The sequence below is a fragment of the Nymphalis io genome, chromosome 30 (assembly GCF_905147045.1).
Source record: "Nymphalis io chromosome 30, ilAglIoxx1.1, whole genome shotgun sequence".
NCBI lineage: Eukaryota > Metazoa > Arthropoda > Insecta > Lepidoptera > Nymphalidae > Nymphalis > Nymphalis io.
The window spans coordinates 1599646-1626692 of record NC_065917.1 but is presented as its reverse complement, the minus strand read 5'-3'; the positions used below and the strand labels follow the sequence as shown (position 1 = coordinate 1626692).

Genomic DNA, 27047 nt, shown 5'->3' with positions numbered 1-27047 from the left:
GAAAAACTCAATAACTTTTTATTTGCCCGACCTGGGATTTGAACCCAGGAGTTCCAGGAACTTCAGTCAAGATTGTTGGTGTATTTTGATATGAAGCAAGCTTGGAATTCAGGACCAAATATAGGCCCTATATTTCATTCATAATTATGTAGCTGTTTTTTAGAAATAAAAACAGCAATATCCTTATTCTTTTTTATAAAAAAGAGTAACTGCTGAGCTTTCAGCAAATAGTATAAAAGCCCGAAGCTTTATATTGGGAAGTTATATTATGTGTTAAACGGTAAATGAAACAAAGGAAGTGCTTTCCTCCGTTCATATTTGTTTTCTTAACTGTGTTTTGCTGTTGACGCTACTGGCTTTTAGCATCACGAAATGGCTGTTAGGGGGAGACTATTAAACGGGAACGCTGCCCAAGGGCTCAGTGATACCGTCCTAAGGTTGATCCAATAAAATCGTTACCAAGGTTAGAAAGTATCAAAATAGTTTTACAATTATTATTTTTTCGAACTGAGTAATACTTTTAGCTTTAAGCTGTTAGCCTCAGTAGTTTACAGCTTTACGAAGCAGTCACGCTACCGGGCTTCAAATAATGGGAGCAGAATATAGATCCTAATAGTGGCACCTGTGAGGCTGACCTCGAGTTAGGACTTCGACGATGGCTTCGACGGGTTGAAACGAATAAGGGATATCGACCACACCGGCGGGGTCGGTGTGCGTTCCCTACGTTAATACTCAATAGGAAATCAGCAACTTGTTCGTATAGGATAAACGATGTTGAACTTTGCCTGAGCCTTCTCCGGCTCCAAGTTGTGTCTATCTTGAGGGTGCCCCCGATGAAATTGCACTCAGGGTGAAGTCGCCGGAATTTCGTAATTGCTCCCGATTAACGCTTTTTTGTAACAACCCGTTGCGTGACGTCGCTAGTTTGGCCGTTTCCGCCGACGGAAACCGAGAATTGGTTGTTTTACATTTTTTTGTTTTTCTATATGAATAATTGCTTAAATATTATTTAATATTGCCTACTGGCCTTTACAACATCACCGGGTGTTATGGTAAGTACTAGACTCCGCCTTGAAATTTGAGCAGTCTCGGGCTCCGCGTGACACCCATCCTGAGGGTGTCTCCTAAGATCGCACCTCGGCTCAGGTCGTAGTCGGTGGTGGGTTTTACATTCGTTATTCTAGATTATATATACGCCGTAACAATTGACAGCGCAATTCAGGAACGTGAAATATTTAATAAGCGCCATCTATCGGTACCAGGGTGTATATATTGGCTTAAGCAAATAAGGGAAATGTTATTATTTAGTCTCACGCTACCCTTAACGTGAGTTTTGCCTAAAACCTAGACGTTAATATACCATTTAAAAAGAGTACCCCGAATGTTTTGTCTCTTTCAAAGGGTTAATTGTTCTATTCATCGCGCTATATGCATCTCTTTCACACTAACTGACATGGCATTTGAATAAAAGAGACGGCGATTTCAGCTTTCTATATAAATGTGTCAACATAGTTTTTTTGATACTTTTTATTTTTGTCAGTATTATCGCAGAACGCGGCCGTGTTACGTCAGATAGTGATATGTGACATTGACTTTGATAATAGTAGCATTTAAAGGACATAAGGATTAAAATAGCGTATTACTGTAAGTGGAGTTATTTCATAAAAACAAATGTATCTGAGTGTATCCCATAACTTTTAAACGCCTGAACAGATTTTGATGTATGAGGTATCGTTAGAACCCTTACATCATCACGACTGACACTGCCTATAAATTCTTTCATGGCAAAAAAATCTTTATTTGAAATCGTTTTAAAATCAACTGACATTTAATATAATTATACTAAGGCCACCATGTTGAAAATTATGTGACGTCACAAAAGCTTTACATTATCGTAACCAAACATAACTATTGTCGTTTTCAAGGTAATAATTTCCTAAATAATATTATAAATGCGAAAATGTTTTCTACAGAAAAAGACATAGGGTTACCTATGTAGAAGTTATTTACATATATTATAATGGGTTACTTGGTTCAACACAATATACAATTAATTACCAAGAGGCATGCAATTACTCGGTAGGATAACTTTAACCTAATCTTGGTGTTACGTAACAAGTATCTTGGACCCAACATTCCGTCCAACGTTACCAAATTGGTTTCAAATTACTTATGTTAAGTCAAAGTTGGATTTAATATATCATGTAATAATAACTTATGCGATAAAATCAATTAATCCGTAAGAATTATGCTTAGAATAATTGAAGAAAGAACAGTTTTATCGGGAACCAATATTCTATATGATGTTATATTTTGACAGTCTCATTGGTCTATTGGCCAGATAAGGCTGCAGGTCCCGAGGTTCAACCCCCAGTTCGATAAAAAGTTATTAGATTGTAATAAGTATTGAAAAATTCTCAGTAACAGCCCGGTGTTTGGAAGTTTAAACTGTGTACACTCTCGTGCCTCAGTAAATTGATCATCAACATCATTGGCCATAGCTACTCGTCCAACTTAATCAAACATCATAGAAAATCAAGTATCAATAGGAAAAGAATAGCCGAGATGGGCCAGTGGTGAGGACGCGTGAATCTTAAATAATGATCGTGGGTTCAAACCCGGACAAACACCACTGAATTTTCATGTGCTTAATTTGTGATTATAATTCATCTCGTGCTTGACGGTGAAGGAAAACATCGTGAGGAAACCTGCCTGTGTCTAATTTCACTGAAATTCTGCTACATGTGTATTCCACCAACTCGCATTAGAGCAGCGTGGTGGAATGAATAAGCTCCAAACCTTCTCCTCAAAAAGGGAGAGGAGGCCTTAGCTCAGCAGTGGGACCTTCATGGGCTGTTACAACAATAGGAAAAGACATTTTTTGTGGCTTTAGGTCATTTTTGTTATTTTTAAGTAGATTTTTTATTAAATATGAAAAAAGGAAGTGAGAAAACAAAATTTATAAAAACAGATATCTCTTTGTTCAGGTTTTTTTCTTAAATTTAAATGGGACAGACAGAATGGCCAATGAGCGACCTGATAGTAAGTAAACACCCTAAGATATTGCCACTGTATGAAAAAACCACCCCTTACATCGTCAATGCGCCACCGACCTTTGATAAATAATGCACTATATATGCCTTTAGTTTACTCACTCACCCTTCAAACCGAAACACAACAGTACCAAGTATTGCTGTTTATCGGTGGAATATTTGAGTGGGTGGCACATACCCAGACGGGTAACACGCCCTACCTAGTATATGAGTAAATAATACACAATTCAATATATATCTATAATTAATACAATATTACGCCACAGTTGGCTCTAATCAAGCTGTAACTCTCTATTACATAGCCAACTAACAAAAATTGTGTAATATAATTTCAATCCTCCCCAAACTTTACCTACTTAACACCCCATATACTATTTATTATATGCTTAAGCCCCATTAACTATATTACGAATGGTAACGGTCGCTTACGAGTAATTAGAAGAAAAAAATTAAAAAAAAAAATATATCACATTTCGTGACAAAACGCACGCCAACCTACATGGGAATGGTTAGGGTAGCTTCATATTGTACGCTTTAATATTAAATATATATCTGACTGCCTCGTTGTTTTAGTGGCTTGATGTAAGGCCGCAGAACCGGGGGTCCTGGGTTCAATTCCCAGGTCGGGCCCATAAAAAGTTATTGGGCTTTTCTGTCAGAAAATTCTCAGAAGCAGCCCGGAGACTGGAAGTTCGATTTATATAGTTAAATCACTGAATAATGTATAATGATATTATATATTTAATAATATTGTCCTCCAGACCGATTTCGGCCACGGCGGCCAATCTCAAGAGAGACTAGCTAAGTGCGCATGTGATATTATAGTCCACAAGTGTGTGCGCAGACACAGGTGCACTCTCTATTCCCTAACTCCCATAATCCGATGGGACGGCGATCCGACACGACCGGAAAGAGTTCAGGCGTAGGATCACATTATTATTAAATATATAATATCAACATTATTCAGTGATTTAATTATATATATTTACATATTATCACAGCTGCTTACATACTAAACTCTTCTCCAGAACGCGCTGTATCTTCTGGCATAAGTTTTATGCATATTGATAGAGTGTTTTTTTCGGTCAGGCAAATACAAGAAAATAGTACACTATGATGAAGGCCTTTACGATTACACATATTAAATCCTTTAAAGATTTCATTCTGCTCCAAAGTGATGAATACACGTGTAGCAGAATATCAATTGATACATATAGAATATGTAAACGGAGGAGCATATGGGTCACCTGGTAACTAGTCACCAACGCCCATAGACATTGGCATTATAAGAAATGTTAACCATCGCTTACATATCCAATGCGCTACCAACCTTGGGGTAATTACACTGGCTCACTCACCCTTCAAACCGGAACACAACAGTACCAAGTATTGGTGTTTTGCGGTTGAATATCTGATGAGTGGGTGGTATCTACCCAGACGAGCTTGCACTAAGCCCTACCCTAGTCAAGTACATGTAGTATTCTTCGCGAAAATACATATTCTCGGGCTTGAAACATGGGTTATATATATATATTTTCTGTGTATGTAAAACTTCATTATAATCGGTTGAATATTTAAGACGTTAAATGTAACAAACATACTCACTCATTTATAATATTAGCAAGGATATCTAGGTTTTCAGTCCAAGTCCATTATATCGTCTCCACGTTCCAGGGTTAAATCAGAACAAAGAAATACACTGACACAATCAAAAATAAAAATAGACGGATGTTACTAGCTTATCAAAGCCTTAACCATATATACTAATATTGTAAACGCGAAAGTAACCCACGGCTAAACCACTGAAGTGATTTTGATGAAATGAAGTTGAATCACAAGAAAATATATAGACTTATATACTTATTATACATAACACGACCCCCCCCCCCTAATACGCAGTAACAGCCTGTTAATGTGCCACTGCTGGGCTAAGGCCTCCTCTACTTTTTGAAAAGAAGGTTTGGATCTTATATAATTATAACCCGCATTGGAGCAGCGTGATGGACACGCTGCTAAATGCGGGTTGTTAGAATAATCATGTGGTATAATTTCAATGAATGAATGACACATACAGGTTTCCTCACGATGTTTTCCTTCACCGTCAAGCACGAGATGAATTATGAACACAAATTCAGCACATGAAAATTCAGTGGTGCTTGCCCGGGTTTGAACCCACGATCATCGGTTAAGATTCACGCGTTCTAACCACTAGGCCATCTCGGATTACACGTGGGCGAACTGAAATTTGACAAACGATTATATACATATAAGTAAATAGGATAGTATTGAGCTATAAAATCGCGTGAGTTAGTGAACCACCTCAAGCTTGTAAAGTTCGCGTGACGTCTTATCAACCTTAACTCCCTGGGAAATATGAAAATTACCCCCATTTATGTTCGGATGTCTCAGTTGTTGACCGAGTTTATAAAAATGTCGACGCCACGGGACGCAGATGTGAAGCGACGAAATCGAATCGAATATATATATATATATATATATATATATATATATATATATATATATATATATATATATATATATATATGTATATAAGTTATATATATATATATATATGTGTGTGTGTGTGTTGGCAGCATACGTACAAGGCATAGACTGAAAAGCAGCCTAGCTGAGGCTACGGACCTTTTCAGCAAATTGACAAATATCACATTGTTCTCTTTTTTTATGACTTTGTACCTTAATTTTGTTTCCTTTTAGTGAATAAAGTTATTTTATTATTTTTATTATATATGTAAATGTATTTTAGACGAGCCGGTTGGCATGGTTGGAGGATGGTTGCCTTTCACGCCGAAGGTTGTGGGTTCGACTCTCACCCAGGACAAATATTTGTGTGCATGAACATGTCTGTTTGTCCTGAGTCTGGGTGTAATTATGTATATAAGTATGTATTTACAAAAGAAATATAGTACTTGTAGTATATCAGTTGTCCGGTTTCCATATACCAATCTGTACAGGCTTAATTTGGAATCAGATGGCCGTGTGTGAAAAATGACCCAGAATATTATTATCATTAAATATATTTTAGGGAAACATACAATGGTATACCTGATAAACTGATTTTGATAAAATTAAGTATGACGCAAGCTTATACCTCAAGGAAGGATATAGACTTTTATTGCTAGTAAACTAATAATTTATAATTAAAGAAAACTAACAAATGATGATGGTAGTATATTAAATAAAGTAATTTTATTTCTTATTATATATATATATATATATATAGCAACGAAGTTTATAGTATGCGTACACACAATGGAGGAGAGAGCGGAGAGGCATGACGTCATAAGAAAGTGTCATGACGTTAGCCGTCACGGCACACGAGTCCGTCTTACTCCCAATAGAGACAATAGATGTTTTACGTGAAAATAATTAAACAACATGAAAAATCTGATACAAATTCGGGCTTGAACCCACGATCTTCGATTAATATTCACGTTTTGCCAGCCTAACTAAGCCATCTCGGCATTAGCTAATAGACCAAAGGAAATAATAATAATAATATCCTGGGATATTATTCACACACGGCCATCTGATCCCAAACTAAGCAGAGCTCGTGCTATGGAAACCAGACAACTGATATAACGCATATACTACTTTTCTTTTGTAAATACATACTTATTAGATAATTACACTCAGACTCAGGACAAACAGACATGTTCATGCACACAAATATCTGACCTGAGTGGGAATCGAACCCACCACATTCGGCGTAAAAGGCAAGTGTCTACCAACCACGCGAACCGGCCAGTCATAATAAAAGCGACTTATATATTTTCCATAACATATAACCGACATTAATTCGAAAGAATATACGATTTTTTTCACATGAATTTTCTCATATTTAAAAATGGAGTTCAATTTCAGCAGACGTAGCACCCTTAATAGACCCTTCTAAGGGTGATTGCCTATAAGGGTTCAAATATGGATCTAATATTAGCTACCTTTGTGAAAAAATTTGAGTAGTATCGCTTAATTATAACAAATTTTGCTTTTCGCTTAAATCACTATTTTAAAAATAAAAACGAATTTAATGAATTTGGTGTGTTTACCCTTGAAATTGTAATGTATAATTATCTATTTACAGTAACAGCCTTTTAATGTCCCACTGCTGGGCTAAGGCCTCATCTCCATTTTTGAGAAGGTTTGGAGCTTATTCCACCACGCTGCTCCAATGCATGTTGGTGGAATACACATGTGGCATAATTTCAATGAAATTAGACACATGCAGGTTTCCTTACGAAGTTTTTCTTCACCGTCAAGTACGAGATGAATTATAAACAAAAACTAAGCGCATGAAAATTCAATGGTGCCTGTCCGGGTTTAAACACACGATCATCGGTTAAGATTCACGCGTTCTAACCACTAGGCCATCTCGGATGGCCAATTATCTACTTAATAATCGTGTATTCAGCCGAGATGGCTCAGAGGTTAGAATATATAAATCTTAATTGTCGCTGATTCAAGCCTATTGAAGTTGGTTTAATGTTCTTTATTCATGTTTATAATTCTCATTCTATTCGTTCCAGGAAGCCTGTATAGAATGAAATTCTACCATTTAGAGGAATAAACTCTGGTATGTTTAGTTACTTATAAAAAACATCTCGTTGCTCTTTGTTGCTACGTAAAAAACCGTAGCACCGTAGCCGATATAACGCAAGCACCGTAGTTCGTTTTAAACACGTTAAAATTATTCAAAATATGACCCAGCTTTCTGTTACAGTTGAAAAAAATTCCATGTTCACCTAATTAAACGTGAAATTTATGATTATAGCCGTCTCGCTCGCGCCAGTGAGTTGTAATGACTTCGACCGATCGTCTATCCCTTTCTGTTTACGCATGCCTAGTGGTCTTCCCTTTGTGTTGATTCATATATATTTTATAGGACTTAACAAGATCACAAGTTGAATTCCCTTTGTATTGTTTAGCTATAAGACTATTGTAGTACTACGAAAAACAATATTAACAAAGTAGCGAGGTATAATAATTTAGGTCTACGCGTTAAATGCTATGAGCATTATAAAGATTAAATTTCTTTTATACATATATATAGAGTACATATAAGCTGATAGAGAGCTGATGGCCCAGTGGTAAGAACGCGTGAACTTTAACTGATGATCGTGGGTTGAATCCGGGCAAGCACCACAGAATTTTCATGTGCTTAATTTGTGGTTATAATTCATCTCGTGCTTGATGATGAAGGAAAACATCGTGAAGAAACCTGCTTGTGTCTAATTTCACATGTGTATTCCACTAAACCGCACTGGAGCAGCGTTGTGGAATAAGCTCCAAGCCTTCTCCTCAAAAGGGAGAGGAGGCCTTAGCCCAGCAGTGGGCATAACAGGCTGCTACTGTACTGACGGTTATATATAAAATATATGTCGTTGTTTTTCTGTAGACGACGACCTTTACAATACATAGATACCGTGTATCAGTAACTGTTGGGGCCCGTGCGCTTCGAATGCGACCGTACCGATAATTTTCTCTCCGATTACGTGACATAATAAGCTACGTGTATATCTCAGAAAATAGACAACATATGAACTTAGCTATATATTTCCTAGAAATGCTTTTACTAGTGGTAGGTTTGTGCAAGCTCGTCTAGGTAGGTACCACCAACTCATCAGATATTCTACCGCAAAACAGCAGTACTTGGTATTGTTGTGTTCCGGTTTGAAGGGAAAATGAGCCTGTGTTATTACAGGCACAAGAGACATAACGTCTTAGTTCCCAAGGTTGGTGGCGCATTGGCGATGTAAGCGATGGTTAACATTTCTTTCAATGCCAATTTCTATGGGCAGTGGTGAGCACTTACCATCAGGTGATCCATATAATCGTCCACCTACCTATTCTATAAAAAAAAATAAAAATAAAGGCGATATTACCATTTCCTAGACGGTAGAGCTATGTGCAAGCCCGTCTAGGTACCATCCAGTCATCAGGTATTCTACCGCTAGACCACAATAGGTTATGACTTATTTAAAGTGATTGTTGTGGTGACTCGCAAATCGATAATAACTTAAAAAGAAGTTATTTATCACAGACAAATACTTGTATTTTAATTATTGATTGACGGGACGGGTTGGCGTGGTTGGTAGATACTTGCCTTTCACGTTGAAGGTTGTGGGTTCGATTCCCACCCAGGATAGACATTTGTGTGCATGATATGTCTGTTTGTCCTGAGTCTGGGTGTAATTATCTCATATATATAAGTATGTATTTACAAAAGAAAAGTAGTATATGTAGTATATCAGTTGTCTGGTTTCCATAGAAGAAGCTCTGCTTAGTTTAGGACCAGATGGCCGTGTGTGAATAATTTCCCGGGATATTATTATTATTACTTATATAGTATGCTCACACGACTCTAATCAAACGTAAAACAGCAAAAGAGTCGTTATATGTCGTTGCACTTATGCACTTATTTCGACCTAGCTCACATTCGCCAACTGCAGAGCTATACTGTGAGAGCTCACTTCATTACTCATCCGTGAAACGCTGATATACTATTTTGATGCGTGTATTCTTGTAATGTTACGATTATAATGGTCAATGTCGCATATCACTTTCTGACATTTCACGACCGTTTTCTGCGGTTAATTTCGAGTTATTTCTTCTTAAATAGTTTGTCCGTAATGTAACGTGCGTAACTAAAATTTACTATGAAAAAAATATTGTAGGTGTGTTCCATCTGTAGCATCCGATCGTTAACTGATAGTTTTAAACTAATATGGAACGAAATAGAAGCGAAAAGCGCGTTGAAATCGTTATATATTTCTAGAACATTCGAGAAGCTTCATATAAGAATTTGAAAATATTAATATTAGGATTTCGCTCGAATAGAATTAGAGTGTACATAAAACGTTATACAAATTGGAGTTGTATATATATTATATCACGATTTTTTCCGAAATCTTCAAAAACCGTCGTCGTTTCAACCAATTTATATAAAACCATAATGAAATATACACTAAAACCTTTCTTGTGAATCAATCTATCTATCGGTGAAAAACGAATGAAAATCTGTTCAGTAGTTTGTAAGAACATCGCGTACAAACAGACATACATATATATTATTTATATATAGTGATATGTACAATATTCTTACATAAAGTACTATAATTATTTTGTGTCGACACCGCGCGTTGTTAAGTTATAAATTGCAGCATCCAGTTTGCTCTCGAAATCTCGAAAAGAATGATATCTTACTCCCTTAGGGCAATTATTATGTGTCTACTGATACGCGTGCTCTAATTGTTTTTTTTTCTGTTACAGATTGTCCGAACAGCGCTAAGGGGAACAAAGAAACAGGTGGATATTAAAACTATTTTGTTATTTAAAAAAAAAACATTTATTCAAATATTAATATAAACAAATATTAATATAAAATATTAATATAAACTTATCATATTACAAATAACGTATCTTATTTTTTTATATATTTGTTAGTATTTACGTGTCAAACTTAGCGTTTAAAAATTTAAAAAAAATGTTAATATATTTCATGGTATATAATAATAAAACATAAGGTTTTAAAAGCGCTATTTAAAAATATGTTTTTTTTTATTAAAGCATAGATTATTAAGGTCGGTTTGGTTTCAGGCTCACTCACTCACTTAATTAATCAATTTAATTAATTATATTATTATACACATGCTACACACACGTACATATACTTATAATAATATATTGATTTGTAATGGAATAAGATTACTAAGCATTTTAATATAAACTGGCCATAGGGCATGGGGGTAAAGCCGATTCGTATCCCGTGACGGCGAACGTCTCTCCGCTCTACCCCTTTGTGTGTGTATGACGCGATCTTACTGGCCTTTACAGCGTCATCGACGGGGTGAGTCTAGAATCCACTGTGAGCTATCTCAGGCTTCGAATGTCGTACACCCTGACCCTTATAAGTTCGCACATCAGCTCATTGTTAAGTAGGATGGAGTTCTTTTGCTTGTTAAGCTAGCTTGTCGTCACATCCGTTTGAAGAACGTCACTAACCGGGGTACTCGTTTCCGCTGCCGGAAACGGTGAAAATGTGATTTGTATAATGTTTTCCCTCAAAGGGGTGTATTAACATAATTGCAGTTAAGATTGATGACGGAAAACAAATAATAGTGCGATTTAAAATACTACTAACGCCATCTATTGAGAAATTATTGTTTTTTTTTAATAATATTGTTTATATGATTTGAATTCAGTTTTAAGTATTTATATTACATCGGAAAAGTTTCACTAAAATGTTATTTATTTATCGTTGCAGTTAAGTTCGACCTTGAACCTCGAAGAAGACTTGAAATTCATGTCTTGGTATAATAAAAATTATATCGAGCTTGAAACCGCTGAATATAAATTCCATATGTGTCGTTATTTTATATTCAAAAATAAACTTTGTTTCAATACAATAAAGATACTTTTGCTTAAGCACATTTTAAATTGCATATTTCATTCGTTCTGTGGTATTTTATTTAAGAGTTAGGTTGAAAATATAATTAAGGCTACACTCCTTATGGTGCAGTGGCAGTACTATTGGGTCTTATTAGGAGATTGTGGGTTTAAATCGGTGTTAGCATTGCTAGGATATTAGTGATGATGATGTCCTCCTGGCCCACTTCGGTCACGGCGGCCACTCTCATGAGTGATTAGCCAACTGCGCAAGACATATGTGAACACGTGTGCGCCACCGTAGACGCACTCTGTATTGACTCACTCTTATAATCCGATTGGCAATTCGACTCGACAGAGCCAGGTGTAAGACTAATGGCCTTACGTGCTATCCGAGACACGAGGTACAAAATACGCTCCTACTGAGAATCATCCACAGAAAAACCCAATAACTTCTTATTGCCTTGATATTGAGGCTTAAGGCCAGGTCCCCCAGGAGTATATACACTTGAATTCGTCGACAGAAAAAGCCAATAAAATTTGCATAGCCCAAAATAGGTGTGATTTCATGAGCTCAAGATTTCCAGCCTTATAACCCTCTCGTGTCTAGACCATGATGTTGTCATAGAAGCTTATGATATAATATAAATACGCTACGAATTCCATCTCGTCATACAAAGCTCTACATAAAGCATTTCCCACACGTAACGTATTACATATTCTCTTTATCACACGAAGCTATTTTTTGTGTCGCGTTTTCCAGAACTTTTTAACTTGAATGAAAAATGACGTAACACACTATATTACTATGTCTACAGATCGTTTGAAAATTGTCAAGGTAGGTTATATTTAGCCTCGTTGGTCAAGTGGCTTGATGTAAGGCCGCAGACCCGGAGGCCTGGTTTCAATTCCCAGGTCGGGTCAATAAAATGTTATTGGGTTTTTCTGTAAGAAGAAAAAGCACGTAAAGCCGTTGATCCTGCGCCTGAACTGTTTCCGGTCGTGTCGGATTGCCGTCCCATTGGATTATGAGATTGAGGGAAGAGAGAGTGAACTTGTGTTTGCGCACACAATTGCGCACTATAATATCCTGCGTAGTTGGTTAATCACTCTTGAGATTGTTCATCGTGGCCGAAATCGGTCTGGAGGGCCATTATCATTATTTAGCAAAGTACTTTAGATATAGGATCTTTTGCACATTGATCAAAAGGGTTGAGGGTTTTTTGGACCGACATTTTGTGCTAGTAATTATAACATAAATATCAACAAAAAATCCTAGAAAGCGAACAAATTTCTCCAGTTGTTAAGATAAATAAAATATAAAGAAACGCTTGTGAGATAAAGGTTATGCAGTGAAGGGAGTTCATCGATCCCTCCAGGCTGTTTCTTTGTTGCTTATATTCTGACAGATAGAAGTTTGTTTTGGCTCCAGGATTTGCACCAAAAATCAATCACTAAGTGTTTCTCCCACTGCTGGGCTAAGTCACCCTTTGATAAGGCTTCCTCACGGTTAGCCTTCTCTTAAAATTCTCCTTGTCTGGTAACGCGAGTCAATATATCAGAAGAAAATGGCGTCGTATGACATTATCTTATTAGCACTAGAAGTGGAATTTTATTTTACACAATTGAAGATCAAAAATTGCTTTTATTACAATTAAAATGAAGAAAAAACGTTCGACGAACCAAATTTTATAAAATATATATTTTTTACAAACAAAATACAAATTTACAGACAAATTACAGTATTGTATATATATTTAATGGTGGTAGGGCTTTGTGCAAGCTCGTCTGGATAGGTGCCACTTACTCATCAGATATTCTACGGCAAAATAGCAGTACTTGGTATTGTTGTGTTCCGGTTTGAAGAAACATGAGCCAGTGTAACCTTGTGCATGTTGCACAAGGGACATAACATCTTCGTTCCCAAGGTTGGTCGCGCATTGGCGATATAGTTTACTATTTCTTACATCCAATATCTACATGTGCTGATCTCTTCATCAGGTGGCCCATTTGCCCGTCTACCTATAACACAAGAAAGACGAGGCTCTACAAACGGACAGGGATTTCCTTAATCTAATTGTTCAAAATAAGGGGTTTTATAATATCAGCCCCACAACTGCCACTGGACATTCCTTCCTACAATATTTCCCGTAGTTTTGTTCGGAGATGAAGTTGATTGAATTATATAGTATATCCTTTTTCCCGTGAGGACAAATTTTAGTAACAACTAGTGATGTGATTCATTGATATCTGTAATTATTGAAAATATATTTCAGGACTTTAATGTATTTTACCCTACAAACATCGAAAGAGAATTGGAAATAATTATAAGATTACAATCGTCACAACACTATGGCTATAATGAAAACGTATATGTGTTTATCACCATATCATTTTCATGTACTCTTTTTTGTCATTAATTCATTAATCTTTTGTTTCACTCTTGTTGACCTTGAATTCTGTTTGAACTTCAGGCATATTTCTCGTTGAACAGTTCAGTTTATTTATTTTAAACCTTATAACAGTGTATACAAAGTTGATACTTGATTGGTAGTAAGATATCAGTTCTGTATCACGCTTTGACTCGGTCTTAGAGTGGTCATCACCGCCCATAGACATTGGCGTCTGGCTTCCTTATCACCAATTTTCCACTGACCTTGTGCTTAAAATACAACAATATTAAGTATTGCGATTTGGCGGTAGAATATCTAATGAGTTGGTGGGTACTCAGACGGGCTCGCAGAAAGGCCTATTACCAAGTAAAACTTACTATAAATTTTTAATGGACCTGCTACAAATCAAAATTCGTTCTGAAAAACTTATGAACGCATTGCCACACTCGTTCTCAGTTGGGAATAGTGAACAGATTGTATAGTTGTCAAGTGAATGGGACACAGATGCAACACAGCGGCAGTGTACCTCATTAGTCAGATCGGTAGGCCAGTCCCGCGAGAATGACTGCCGTGGCCAAAATCGATCAGTCGAACATCTGCGAACGAGAAAAAGATAGGTAAAGAGGGAGAGGTATAAAAAACGAGGCACTGGTGGAACGTTCGGAAAATAATTTATAATTATTATAAAACATATGTAAATATTTAGTAAAATTGAAAACATACGGCGTCGCTTATTAACTTTGCTTAGCGGGGTAATTAAACAATGCTGTCTCCTTCTGTCAAATGTCAAATCATTAATGTCACATATACAGTTTCGTATATCAAACAATTTTTATACTGTTGCGTGTATAGTAAAAAAGAGTATAAATTAAAACGAATTAACGAACGGTGATTGATAGAAATTATGACGTCAAAAGAGAGCGTCATGCCGTTTGTCGTCACGGCATACGATTCGGACTTACCTCCCAAAGCCCGCCAATCATTAATCGACATGAAATATACATTTGTATTGCAAAATAAAATTATTAACAAACGCCACACCACTATTCTGAATTTGTAACTCGCCAACCGCTTTACCAATTAAATTCTGAAATTCAAACACCCGAGGGACGAACTAAATACACGTCTGTATATATCGACACTTCGTAGACAAGTGTTTCAAATTAAATTATTAATTCTCTTCACTTTTAAGTTGACCATAGGTAAACAACTTTACCTTACTCGGTAGTTTAATTTAGTTGTATGTATTCGTTACTTAACCGATCAATAGATGGCGTTGTTCACTTTAATCGGTTTTCTGAATCACGCTATACTTATTCAAAAGAAATTCTATTACCTTCGTCATTTTAATAAGATGTGTTGGGAACGAATTGCGATTTATTCATGGTCTTTCGAGTCTTTGTGTAAGCCTAGTAGGTACCACCCACCATATCCATCCATCATCAGATATTCTACCGTTAAGCAGCAGTACATAGTATGTTTGTGTTCCGGTTAAAAGACTGAGCGAGCCAAAGTAACAACAGGCACAAGAGACATAACATCTTAGTTCCCAAGATTGGTGGCGCTTTGGCTATGCAAGGGATGGTTAATATTTCTTACAGCGCTAATAATAATTGGTGGTGGTTTCCACTTACCATTACATACCACACACCTATCTATGTTTAGTAGAAAAAAATATTAACTATTTCGCCGGTTCAGTTAATAAAAACTGATTACGTTATTCGTTAAGCTGTAAGTCTGTCTGAACTCTTTCCGGTCGCGTCGTTGCCTTCATCCGATTATAATACTGACGAAATAAGGAGTATCTGTACTTATGCACACACAGTGCGATAGTCTAGCCTCCTTAAATCGGCCATGACATCTGAAGTTATTACTTACTTATTTCAAATACACGTTCGACATACGGCTATATAGACATCGTTCAGCGGATACGTTAAGCAATCTGTCCTTTTCTTTCGATAAGTTATTCGGTTTAAGAATTTATTTCTCAAAAAAAACAATACAATTCACTTTAAATATTTGAGAAAACAAGATTAACATACTTAAATATTATAATACAACACACGGGCGGTACACAAAAATAAAGAACAACAAATTAGACTCTTGACTTAAAATAATGTCGGTATAACAAAACCAAGATATTACGTACCGTTTGTGTTATAGCAATTGATATTATTGTCTTTAGCTAATTTACAAATTAAAATTTTGTAAGAAAAATACAATAATCAAATAAAAATGTAGAATATTTATCGCTGATAGTATTAAATGAAACTCTTAAAACAATTTTATAACAAATGCAAAATTTTTAGGGCCTTGAAAACTCTTTCAAGATGTGGTGTTTTAGGGTTTTTTGTATAAAGTTAAAGACTGCTATTCCTATCCTTAATGCTAATAGGTAATTCATTGTAGAACTGTGCTCCTTCATATAATACACTTTACTTACCGTTCACCACACTGCAATACGATGGTAAGTGGTTCAGTGTAGCTTAGTTTAATCAATTCAGCGCTGAAATTACATATACATTTGTAAACATATCGACCCCGCCACCCTTCTACTAAATTCAGCAAATGGGGGCATTCAACCTTTATCTCGAAACATGTATAGGGTATGAGAAATAATACTGAATTAAATAAGTTTTTTTATCTGTGACAGACAAATTAAAACGAAGTTGTTTTTTTTATTGTAATTAATTGTTTTTTTTTATTAAACGTTTCTACACACTCCGTATTCGATAGAATCTATTTATAATATTTATATGTGTATTTTATTTTTGTCACATCTCGAGGGTGCCTCACACCAATTTTCATATACTTATGTACATAAGTATATCTTATGTAGTAAATAATATACAGATATATAATAAAAATGGCCGCCACGCGACGCCTGTCAGATGTGAAACATTGAATCGAATTTATAATTAAAGAAAACCGATAAATAAATGTTTCGTTAAATAAATAAAAATAGTTTCGTTAATAAATAAATCTTTCTTATTGTTATAATAACTACTACGAAACAACTACGCGAATATAAGTACTCTAAATGTTTATTTCTTTAAGGTCTTTGTTTGTTAACATTTGTCCGTTTTAACTTCGTACAGATAAAATTGTAAGACTAAGACAGATTGTAATATATAACATTAGCTGTGATACGAATTATTATTAAATATTACTGGAGATGATCTGTCATTTTTTATATTATCAATAATAATCTATATTTTTTAATCTGTTAACAAGAACATTGACAGATACTCTTTGTGACGGGAAACTGATAGACTTTGAATTCTCTTTACGAGAATTGAGGATTCCGTGTTGAGATCTTGTTCTTACAATAGTGTATGTGATAGGGCTTTGTGCAAGCTCGTCTGGGTAGGTACCACCCACTCATTAGATATTCTACCGCAAAACAGCAGTACTTGGTATTGTTGTGTTCCGGTTTGAAGGGTGAGTGAGCCAGTGTAATTACAGGCACAAGGGACATAAAATCTTAGTTCCCAAGGTTGGTGGCGCATTGGCTATAAGCGATGGTTGACATTTCTTACAATGCCAGTCTAAGGGCGTTGGTGACCACTTACCATCAGTTGGCCCATATGCTCGTCCGCCTTCCTATTCTATAAAATAAACTTCACTAAGTTTACAATGATTATATTTCTTCTTTTCTTTAAAACAGCAATTACAATATGTCCGCATGCGTTATCATATAACAACCAACCATTTATTTTATATTACAATGTCGAAATTACAATCATTTTCTATATTTATAAGACTTCAAACCAAGAAGTATGTATTACATTAATTAATATCTATAATTAATTAATTTCAATAACTGCGAGAATTTTATACAACCTATAATGATTCTTTATTATTATTTACAGTTATTGCCTTACAGTAAATACTCAAGAGAGTAGAGAGAGATATGACGTCATAAAAGCGTCACATTTCTCGTAACATCACACGAGTCTGACTTCCGTTTCACATTACACTCTTTATTGAATTAGATGACAATTTTATTGACAAAACCACATTACATAACACAAGACCCTTTAAGAAGCAGTAACGCGAGTAAAACCACATAAAGTTAGTAACAGTTAATGTCCCACTGCTGGGAGTAGGCCTCCTCTCCCTTTTGAGGAGAAGGTTTGGAGCTTATTCCATCGCGCTGCTCGAATGCGGGTTGGTAGAATACACATGTGGCATAATTTCAATGAAATTAGACACATGCATGTTTCCTCACGATGTTTTCCTTCACCGAAAAGCACGAGATGAATTATAACAGAAATTAAGCACATGAAAATTCAGAGGTGCTTGCCTGGGTTTGAACCCACGTTCATCGGATAAGATTCACGCATTCTTACCACTGGGCCATCTCGACTTCTCGATTTCGAATTTGTTTATACTTCACGCAGAAGTAATATCGGGAAATCAAACGAAAAAATGGTTAATTAAACTAAGGAAGTGTTTCCTGCATTTTCACTTAAATGATCACACTAAAATTATTGTTCTACACTAAATACATCCTGTAGCGAATATCTAGACAGCGCGATTCAGAAATATGACATATTGAATGAGCGCCATCTATCGTTATCTAGTTGCAACATACGCCATTAGCAATGATCGTTATATTAATGTAAATATTTTTATTTATTATCGTTTCAAATTTTAGAAGTATTATAATAATTACTAGTGGTAGGACCTTGTACAAGCTCGTCTGGGTATGTACCACCCACTTCTCAGATATTTTAGCGCATGCAATTTTCCTCACGATGTTTTCCTTCACCGTCAAGCGCGAGATGAATTATAAAGGCAAATTAAGCGCATGAAAATTCAGTGGAGCTTGCCCGGGTTTGAACACACGATCGTCGATTAAGATTCACGCGTTCTAACCACTAGGCCATCTAGGCTTTTTAAAATTAAAAACCACATAAAACATCTAGTCGAATATATTACAAGGCCTGTTAATATTAGTTTTGTTAAATGATATACTGTCTACTGTTTACAAACACGTAGCTGTTTAACAAACGATTAATGAATAATTAGATAGAACAAATATATTAAGCCTATGTAAATATATTAACTCGTATTGTTTTGATATAATACAGATTATATATTTAACGAGTAATTACTAATTCGGTGCATACACCGGTGTATACCCATAGGTTATATTGTACGATTTCAAATCATGGCCTGGGATTTGAATTTTACTGGTGGTAGGGCTTTGTGAAAGCTCGTCTGGGTACCCACTCATAAGATATTATACCGCAACAGCAGTAATTGGTATTGTTGTGTTGCGAAGGGTAAGCGAGTATAACTACAGGCACAAGACAACATCTCAGTTCCCAAGGTTAGTGGCGCATTGGCGATGTAAGCGTCGGTTAGCATTTCTTACAATGCCAATGTCTGGCGTTGGTGACCACTTACCATCAGGTGGCCCATATGCTCGTCCTATTAAAAAACCCATACAATTAAAGCGGGTAGATTCTTTTGGTTTTGTTCAGAGTTAATACTGAAGACCTCGTGACCGGCTTTAGTGTCAGATAAGCGACCCAAGACATATTATATTTATATAATACTAGAGAACACCAACAGAATTACATATAAAAATCAGTAAATACTAGCTTAGTACATAGTGTTTATATATACTATATGGCGCATATTTTCATATATGGCGCACGGGTGAAATGCCCTTAAGTTTGCGGAAAATAATCCCTTAAGCCTGTAGTTACACTGACTGACTTACCCTTCAAACCGGAACACAAGTAAATTATGCTGTTTTGCTGTAGAATATCTGATGATTTGTACTTATATTACGGTCTATAATTTTGATCATGTGAATTTGTCACTTAATAATCACTGCCGAAATATCGAAAAAAATACTAAAAAAAAATTAACAGATCAAAATATCGAAAAAAAAAAAAACGATTGAAATATTTTTTTACTGTTTTCTATTATTGATTGTATTTGCGGTTTATTTTGAGTATGTTTTTTAAATTTTTTACCAGGATGTGAACACACGGACACCGCTCTATCCACTAAGCATCTCGGCCTTTTATAATTTTATTTTAAACTTTCGTTAAGTTGTATTCACTAAGCGTTGCTTGGCCGCTAATCAGGAAAAGCTTGAATGTTTAATCTAGTGTAAAAAAGGCCTATCCGTTCTAATTAACACAATATTTTTAAACCCCAAGGTGATATAGGGGTTGATATAAGAATTTCTTCATATAAAACATATAAAATTTTTAAACACATTCTACTTGTGTAATTATATTTTGATATATTTCGAAGACTGTTTTTTGTCCGCATCTTAAATGGGAGGGGGGTGGTAGGTACCTTATGTCCTTTGCTTTACCCCTGACAATACGTATGCAAAATGTCAGGATGATCGGTTGTGTTGTTTACACGTTAAAGCGTAACAAACAAACCTTTCTGTTTTTATAGTTTTTACATTCGAAAGAAGTCACAGCGTTTTAAGTTATTTATATGTAAGGTCGTATGTAACTTAATTGATGAAAGGAGGTAGATTTTACTTCCATTACCGTAACAGCCTGTGAATGTCCGACTGCTGGGCTAAAGGCCTCCGCACTACTTTTTGAGGAGAAGGTTTGGAGTTTATTCCACCACGCTGCTCCAATGCGGGTTGGTGGAATACACATGTGGCAGAATTTCAGTGAAATTGGACACATGCAGGTTTCCTCACGACGTTTTCCTTCACCGTCAAGCACGAGATGAATTATAATCACAAATTAAGCACATGAAAATTCAGTGGTGCTTGCCCGGGTTTGAACCCACGATCATCGGTTAAGATTCACGCGTTCTTAACACTAGGCCATCTCGGCTTTTTTACTTACCATTATTATTAATCAATACGTAAAATGCTTCTATATTGAACGAATAAGTTAAATTGAATCGTATATACTAGTTGCAATAATCTTCTTTACCCGAATTTTTACTTTCATAGGAAAAATAATTATAGGTTGAGTTACATTATTGCAATTTTCGTAGGGATTTAAATTATTTTTTGAAAATAAAATAAAGTCTATATTATTTGCTGGTAATGTAGCTTTCTATAAGTAAAATAATTTTTCAAATCAGTTAAGTAGATAATTAGTTAATCCATTACAAGCAAACATACAAAAAAACAAATCTTTGATCCTTATAATATTAGTATAGGTATATATAATTTATATTTATTTATATTATGTCATATGTTATAAATTCGAAAGTTCGAAAAAAAAAATTGGCGTACGAATATCTATTTTTCAAAATCTTTTTAATATTTAATTCATACGTTGTTGGCAATGATTTATCTATCATTTCTAGTTGTAGATAAAAGTTTGTTATACACATTAAACGATGAGTGAAATTTGAATATAACATAAGTAATTATAAAGGCCACAATCTCTAAGTTATAAAAATTAAAAGACGTTAAAAATATTTCATTAAAAAAATTTATATCCTTCCAGGCCCTAGATTAGAAATTTGAAATAGATATATAATAATTATATATTAAATTATACTATTTTAAATATAAACAAAAGTGATTTAGTGTAGTAAAAAAAATATTATGTAAAAAAAATAAAAAAGTTATTTACAAACAAAAAAAACTCGAAGAAATCTAGCGACCCGTTCTTTTGAACGAACGATAATCTATACCAAATCGACCCGTTATAATGCCGGTATAAATATCGGGATAAACTGTTCACGGCCAAAATGCTAGCTATGTCTACACTGATGATGCCCGCTGCGACTATGACCACAATGACAAATGCTGGTCCAATACCGGTTGCAGCGGCGACCAAGTTGGAGCCAAAGCTGCTGCAACTGCCCCACCCAGCGCTGATGCCCCAAATTCAACAGCAACAACCGCAGCAACATCACCACCAACATCCACATGGAAACAACAATAAACTCGGTAAGTTTTTTTTTTAATTAATTTTTAGGTTGTTTGTTAAACATATAATACCGACTGCCTTCTCGGCCGCAGCTTTTTACTCCCTTGTGTGTGCGTGGCGCGTATACCATATAGTTCAATGCCATAAGACAGGCCGATTGGAGAGGTTGGTAGATACTTGCCTTTCACGCCGAAGGTTGTTGGTTCGATTTCCACCCAGGACAGACATTTGTGTGCATGAACATGTCTGTTTGTCCTGAGTCTGCGTGTAATTATCGATATAAGTATGTATTTACAAAAGAAAAGTAGTATATGTAGTAGATCAGTTGTCTGGTTTCCATAGAACGAGCTCTGCTTAGCTCTGTTTGGGATCAGATGGCCATGTGTGAATAAGATAAAAAAAAACATTACAGCTATCAACGCACTCCAGCTTCGCGCAGCTATTTACTAAACAAAATGAAAGGCACACCTAGCAAGAAAATATTAATTAGATATATTTATTTAATAAAACTTAAAATAAAATTTTTAACTATATTCTCAGTGAAGTGCACACACTTATAACTTCTAGACTCTGGGCTGCTAGTGAGAATATTTCGACAGAAATTCTTACTAAATTTTATCGGCCCGAAACGGGATTCGAACCTCGAGATCAGAGGCCTTATATCTAGCCATTAAGACAACGAGGCAGCCATATATTATAAGGTAAATAAACCTTTCTCATCGGAGCATAATGCCCCACATACACGCGTAGCTCGCGTAAAATATTATAAGGTTATAAAAAAGGGAAATTAAATAATTTTATGTGACGCACCCTCGTGACATGTTGATTTAGGGTCGTATAGTTTTGACGGTAAGGGGTAGTTTTGTAATAAATGTACTATTATAAAAATTAAGTTATAAGTTTATTTTCCGACCGTTTATGAAATTTTCGTCTAATTCATATTTATTTGTTTTAATTATGTATTTTTTTCAAATAGGAAAAATGGGTCACATGATGGTAAGTGGTCACCACCGCCCATTGTCATTGACGCTGTAAGATATAGTAAACATCGCTTTCATTGTTAATGCGCTACCAATCTTGTGAACTAAGATGTTATGTCCCTTGTGCCTGTAGTTACACTGTCTCGCTCACCTTTCAAACCGGAACACAACAATACTAAGCATTGCTGTTTGGTGGTAGAGTATATGAGTTTGTGGTACATACCCAGACAGGCTTGCACCAAAGCTCGCAGTACCATCAATATAACACATTCGTTCCAAAGCAGTTTTATTAGAACGAATTACGACCCTAATAGTATTAATTTTTTAAAAAGATAGCGTGATTCAGAAAAACTATTGAAATGATCAACGCCATCTATTGATCAATTTAGTAACTAATACATATCATAAAATTAAAGCACCATGTGAAGTAGTATATCTGTGATATTTTAATGAACACTGTTATACTGAACCCACTCTTCACACTGGAACGCAATAATACTGAGTATTGCTGTTTGGCAGAAGAATATGTGATGGTTGGGTGTTACCAACCCAGACGGGCTTGCACAAAGCCCTGACAACTTTCACAATACAATCTTGTGTGTCTTTGATACATTTAGCGACTAAGAAAGATTCAGATCTTTTTTTTTGTTTTTGCTGGAAAAACGCATTCACACGTTTCCCTCGCATGAAATGGGGGGTATATGGGGCTCGCCGCTTGTGCATACTACCGTGACGTCCCGACGGTAGGCCCGCCTTTGCAGGCCTCCAAATTCTAAGGGGTTCTCAGTGTACAGAGACCCCTTAGCCCCGGCGACACTTACGGCGGGAGGAAAAGGTTTGCATAGCACTGACGTCTTCTCCCCGGACTTCTTCGGCGAAGCGGGTCAGCGGAAGTACTGTTCTCACGCTCCCGCTCCGCGGCCACTTTCTGCGACATGACGTTTTCGCAAAAAGAGACCATCTCCTTTTAACACCTCTCGCTACCGATCATGGCGTTTATCACACTCGACAGCGAGAGGTGTCCGCCTACAATGGCCGTCAGAAAATGGCGTTGAGGCCCCCATGCAGGACACTCAATCAGGGTGTGACGCGCCGTGTCCGAAGGCGCGCCGCACTCGTGGCAGGAGGGAGCGACCTCCCGCCTCGCTATCCGGTGCAGATACCTACCGAAGCAACCGTACCCGTTAAGTACCTGCGTCAGCCTGAATGTGAGTGTGCCGTGACTCCGTTCCACCCAGCGACTCATCCAATGTCGTCAGGCCTGCCGAGGGGGACCCCAGGTCCTCCTTCCACCTACGAATCAAGGCTCGCTGAGCTAGAGCCCTGAATCACCCGGAAACGGTAGACTTCCCCAAGCACCTCGCGAGAAGTGTCGCTGCCGTCCATGACACTGTACGGTTACCACATATCGCTCTCACCGCTATGACTCTCTATAAGATTCGGGTCTATTCAACTTTTTATTTTTGTTGTGAAATATTTATTGTCGCAGGAGTAAGACGGACTCGTGTGCCGTGACGGCAAACGTCATGACGTTCTCTTATGACGTCATGTCTCTCCGCCCTCTACTTCCTTGTGTGTGTACGTATTGTATACTTAGTTAATATATATTATAATAATAAAAAGAATAATTGATTTCTTTTAATTATATATCACCATTAATCATTAATAAGGGCCGAGATGGCCCAGTGGTAAGAACGAGTTAATCTTAACCGATGATCGTGGGTTCAAACCAGGGCAAGCACCACTGTGCTTTTCAACAAGTTTTTATTATGTGCTTAATTTGTATTTATAATTCATTTCGTGCTTTACGGTGAAGGAAAACGATATGAGGAAACCTGCATGTACCTAATTTCACTGAAATTCTGCCACACGTGTATTCCACCAACCCGCATTGAAGCAGCGTGGTGGAATAAGCTGCAAACCTTCGCCTCAAAAAGGGAGAGGAGGCCTTAGCCCAGGAGTGGGACATTCACGGGCATTCACTACAATTATTAACCAATATTAATGTTTCCCATTTGCCCTGAGTCGAGAAAAGGTTCACATTTAAAAAAAATATATAATGATTCTTGCGTTATGCTGACCGTACTTATATTTCAAATAACTTGAACGAATGTCAGATAAAAAATCCACACGAAAATTGTTTAATTTTTCTTTATACACTTTTCAAAATCTGTCATAGCCTGTTAACGCTCGTTTCCTGTAGCCAGAGCGGTCAGTGTCGCTAGCCTTTTACTTTGTCTCAATCCGATCCATACTGTATAATGACTTTATCATTAAATAAATCATTAGGGTTGCAGACGTGTATACGTTATAAATAGGCTGAATATCGTCGAAGCAAACAGAGCTTGAATAGCCTGTTCATTGCACTAACAACTGCTAGTTATATGAACTTTTATTATAGACTCTATGTCTATTGAAATAGAAGCGAAATTGTAAAACTTTATCTTGGATAATTTATAAACTTGTATCAAAGGAAAGTGCATTTTAAAAGGGATGTAGTATTGGTTGTTTGTTATAGTTGTTGATGGCTCGTTGGTCTAGATGTAAGGCCGCAGACCCCGAGGTCCTGGGTTCAAATCCCAGGTCGGGCCAATAAAAAATTATTGGGTTTTTCTGCCGAAATTTCTCATAAGCAGCCTTGAGTGTGGAAGTTGGAACTGTGTTCACTCACGTGCGTCAGAAAACATGTAAGGCGGTTGCTGTCAAATCTGATTCAGAGATTTTTTTATATTATAGATATGTGGATCACTACCGCCCATAGACATTGGCGGTATAAGAAATATTAAGCATTCCTTACATCACCAATATGCACCAACCTTGGGAACGAAGACGTTATGTTCCTTGTGTGTAGTTACACTGTCTCACTCACCCTTCAAACCGGAACGCAACGATGCTAAGTACTGCTGTTTAACGGTAGTATATCTGATGGGTGGTACCTACTAGACGCGCTTGCACAAAGCCCTAACACTTAGTAAGGCTAATTTTAATTTTAACCTTACAATTTTAATAATTAATACGCTGATTAAACTCATTAAGCTATATTCATGATAATATATAGAGATCCTTTGCAATAATGGCCACCCTTCTAAAGGGTCGAGTGTAAACATTCCTCATACAATGAAGTAAACAGCATTATGGTAGATTACACACTGTGATTTGGCCTTCGGTGTTATGGAGTTGAAAGCCATGCTGGTCCATACAAGGTCGCTATATAAATTTTAGCGGGCACAGCCGCAAGGAATGTGAAACATAGACATTGATAAGATATTTACTCTCGTCGCCCATTTTATCTGGAAACTTCATCAAAATCGGCTTAGATGTAGAAACGTGGCTTATTGAATACATAATATTAATCTTACGTCAAGTAAAATTTAGTTTTTAAACTCTTTGGTTTAGTAGTAATGACGTAACAATGAGATAAAGTTTCTTTGTGTAATTATTAATATCTGTCTGGTATTTTGCTTTAACGATTTCGGTGCAATTCTTACTCAACGGTTCAACTACATAACGGGTAATAAATTGCCTCTTAAACAACACAGGCTACCTCCCACGAGGTCACTCATAAATCTACCTAATTAAAACGCTGACCTACATACCGTTCTACGGGGACTTTGTACAAAGTTTTGACTGTGAAAAAAATATGTGACATTTTTTTTTTAATTGGTTGTTTATTGGCCGATGAAAAAAATTTCGATGCCATTTAAATTTTTATCCATCGATGATTTATTTCGAATACGTTAGCCATAGAGTAAGTAGAGTAATCAATAAAATCATGACCTCTGTGGATATGATATACATAGCTTTTTTTTTAAATAGGCAGACTGGTTATTGTCTGATGATAAGTGATACCCAGTGATGATAAGATAGAGCATAATGATGCAGATAACCAATGACATTGTTTGTATCATCGCTAATTCACCACAACCATTAGGAACTAAGGTGTTATGTCCCTTGTGCACTGGCTTACTCATCCTTCAAACTAGAACACAACAATACTAATTATTGTTTTTTGTCGGTAGAATATATGATGAGGTCAATATCTACTGGTGGTTTGTGCAAGCTCGTCTGGGTAGGGACCACCCACTTATCTGATATTCTGTAATTGCAGGCACAAAGGATAAAACATCTTAGTACCCAAGGTTGGCGCATTGGCGATATAAGATGGTTAACATTTTTTTTTTAATTTATAAGCTAGCGCTTAACTGTTATCACACCTGATAGAAAGTGTTGATAAAGTCTAAGGTGGAGCGCGCTCGCCTAGAATATGCCTATTCAATCTTGACTTGAAGGTAAGGTAGGATATTGTAGGTGGTGGGGAAAACCGAGGTC

General features: G+C 36.3%; 2 protein-coding genes across 2 annotated transcripts in view; one reads left to right on the top strand and one right to left on the bottom strand.

Annotated features, from left to right (window-relative positions):
- Window positions 1–775: 775 nt before the first annotated feature.
- Window positions 776–27047, bottom strand: part of LOC126779896 (catenin alpha) — a 400158-nt gene continuing 373886 nt past the window's right edge. Inside the window, exon 24 of the transcript XR_007670416.1 lies at window positions 776–785. The gene's annotated coding sequence lies outside the window, so the exon portion shown is untranslated. The remainder of the gene's footprint in view (window positions 786–27047) is intronic.
- Window positions 21430–27047, top strand: part of LOC126780037 (cytotoxic granule associated RNA binding protein TIA1) — a 55954-nt gene continuing 50336 nt past the window's right edge. Inside the window, exon 1 of the mRNA XM_050504288.1 lies at window positions 21430–21758. Coding sequence (XP_050360245.1) covers window positions 21557–21758 — 202 coding nt within the window. The 5' untranslated portion in view covers window positions 21430–21556. The remainder of the gene's footprint in view (window positions 21759–27047) is intronic.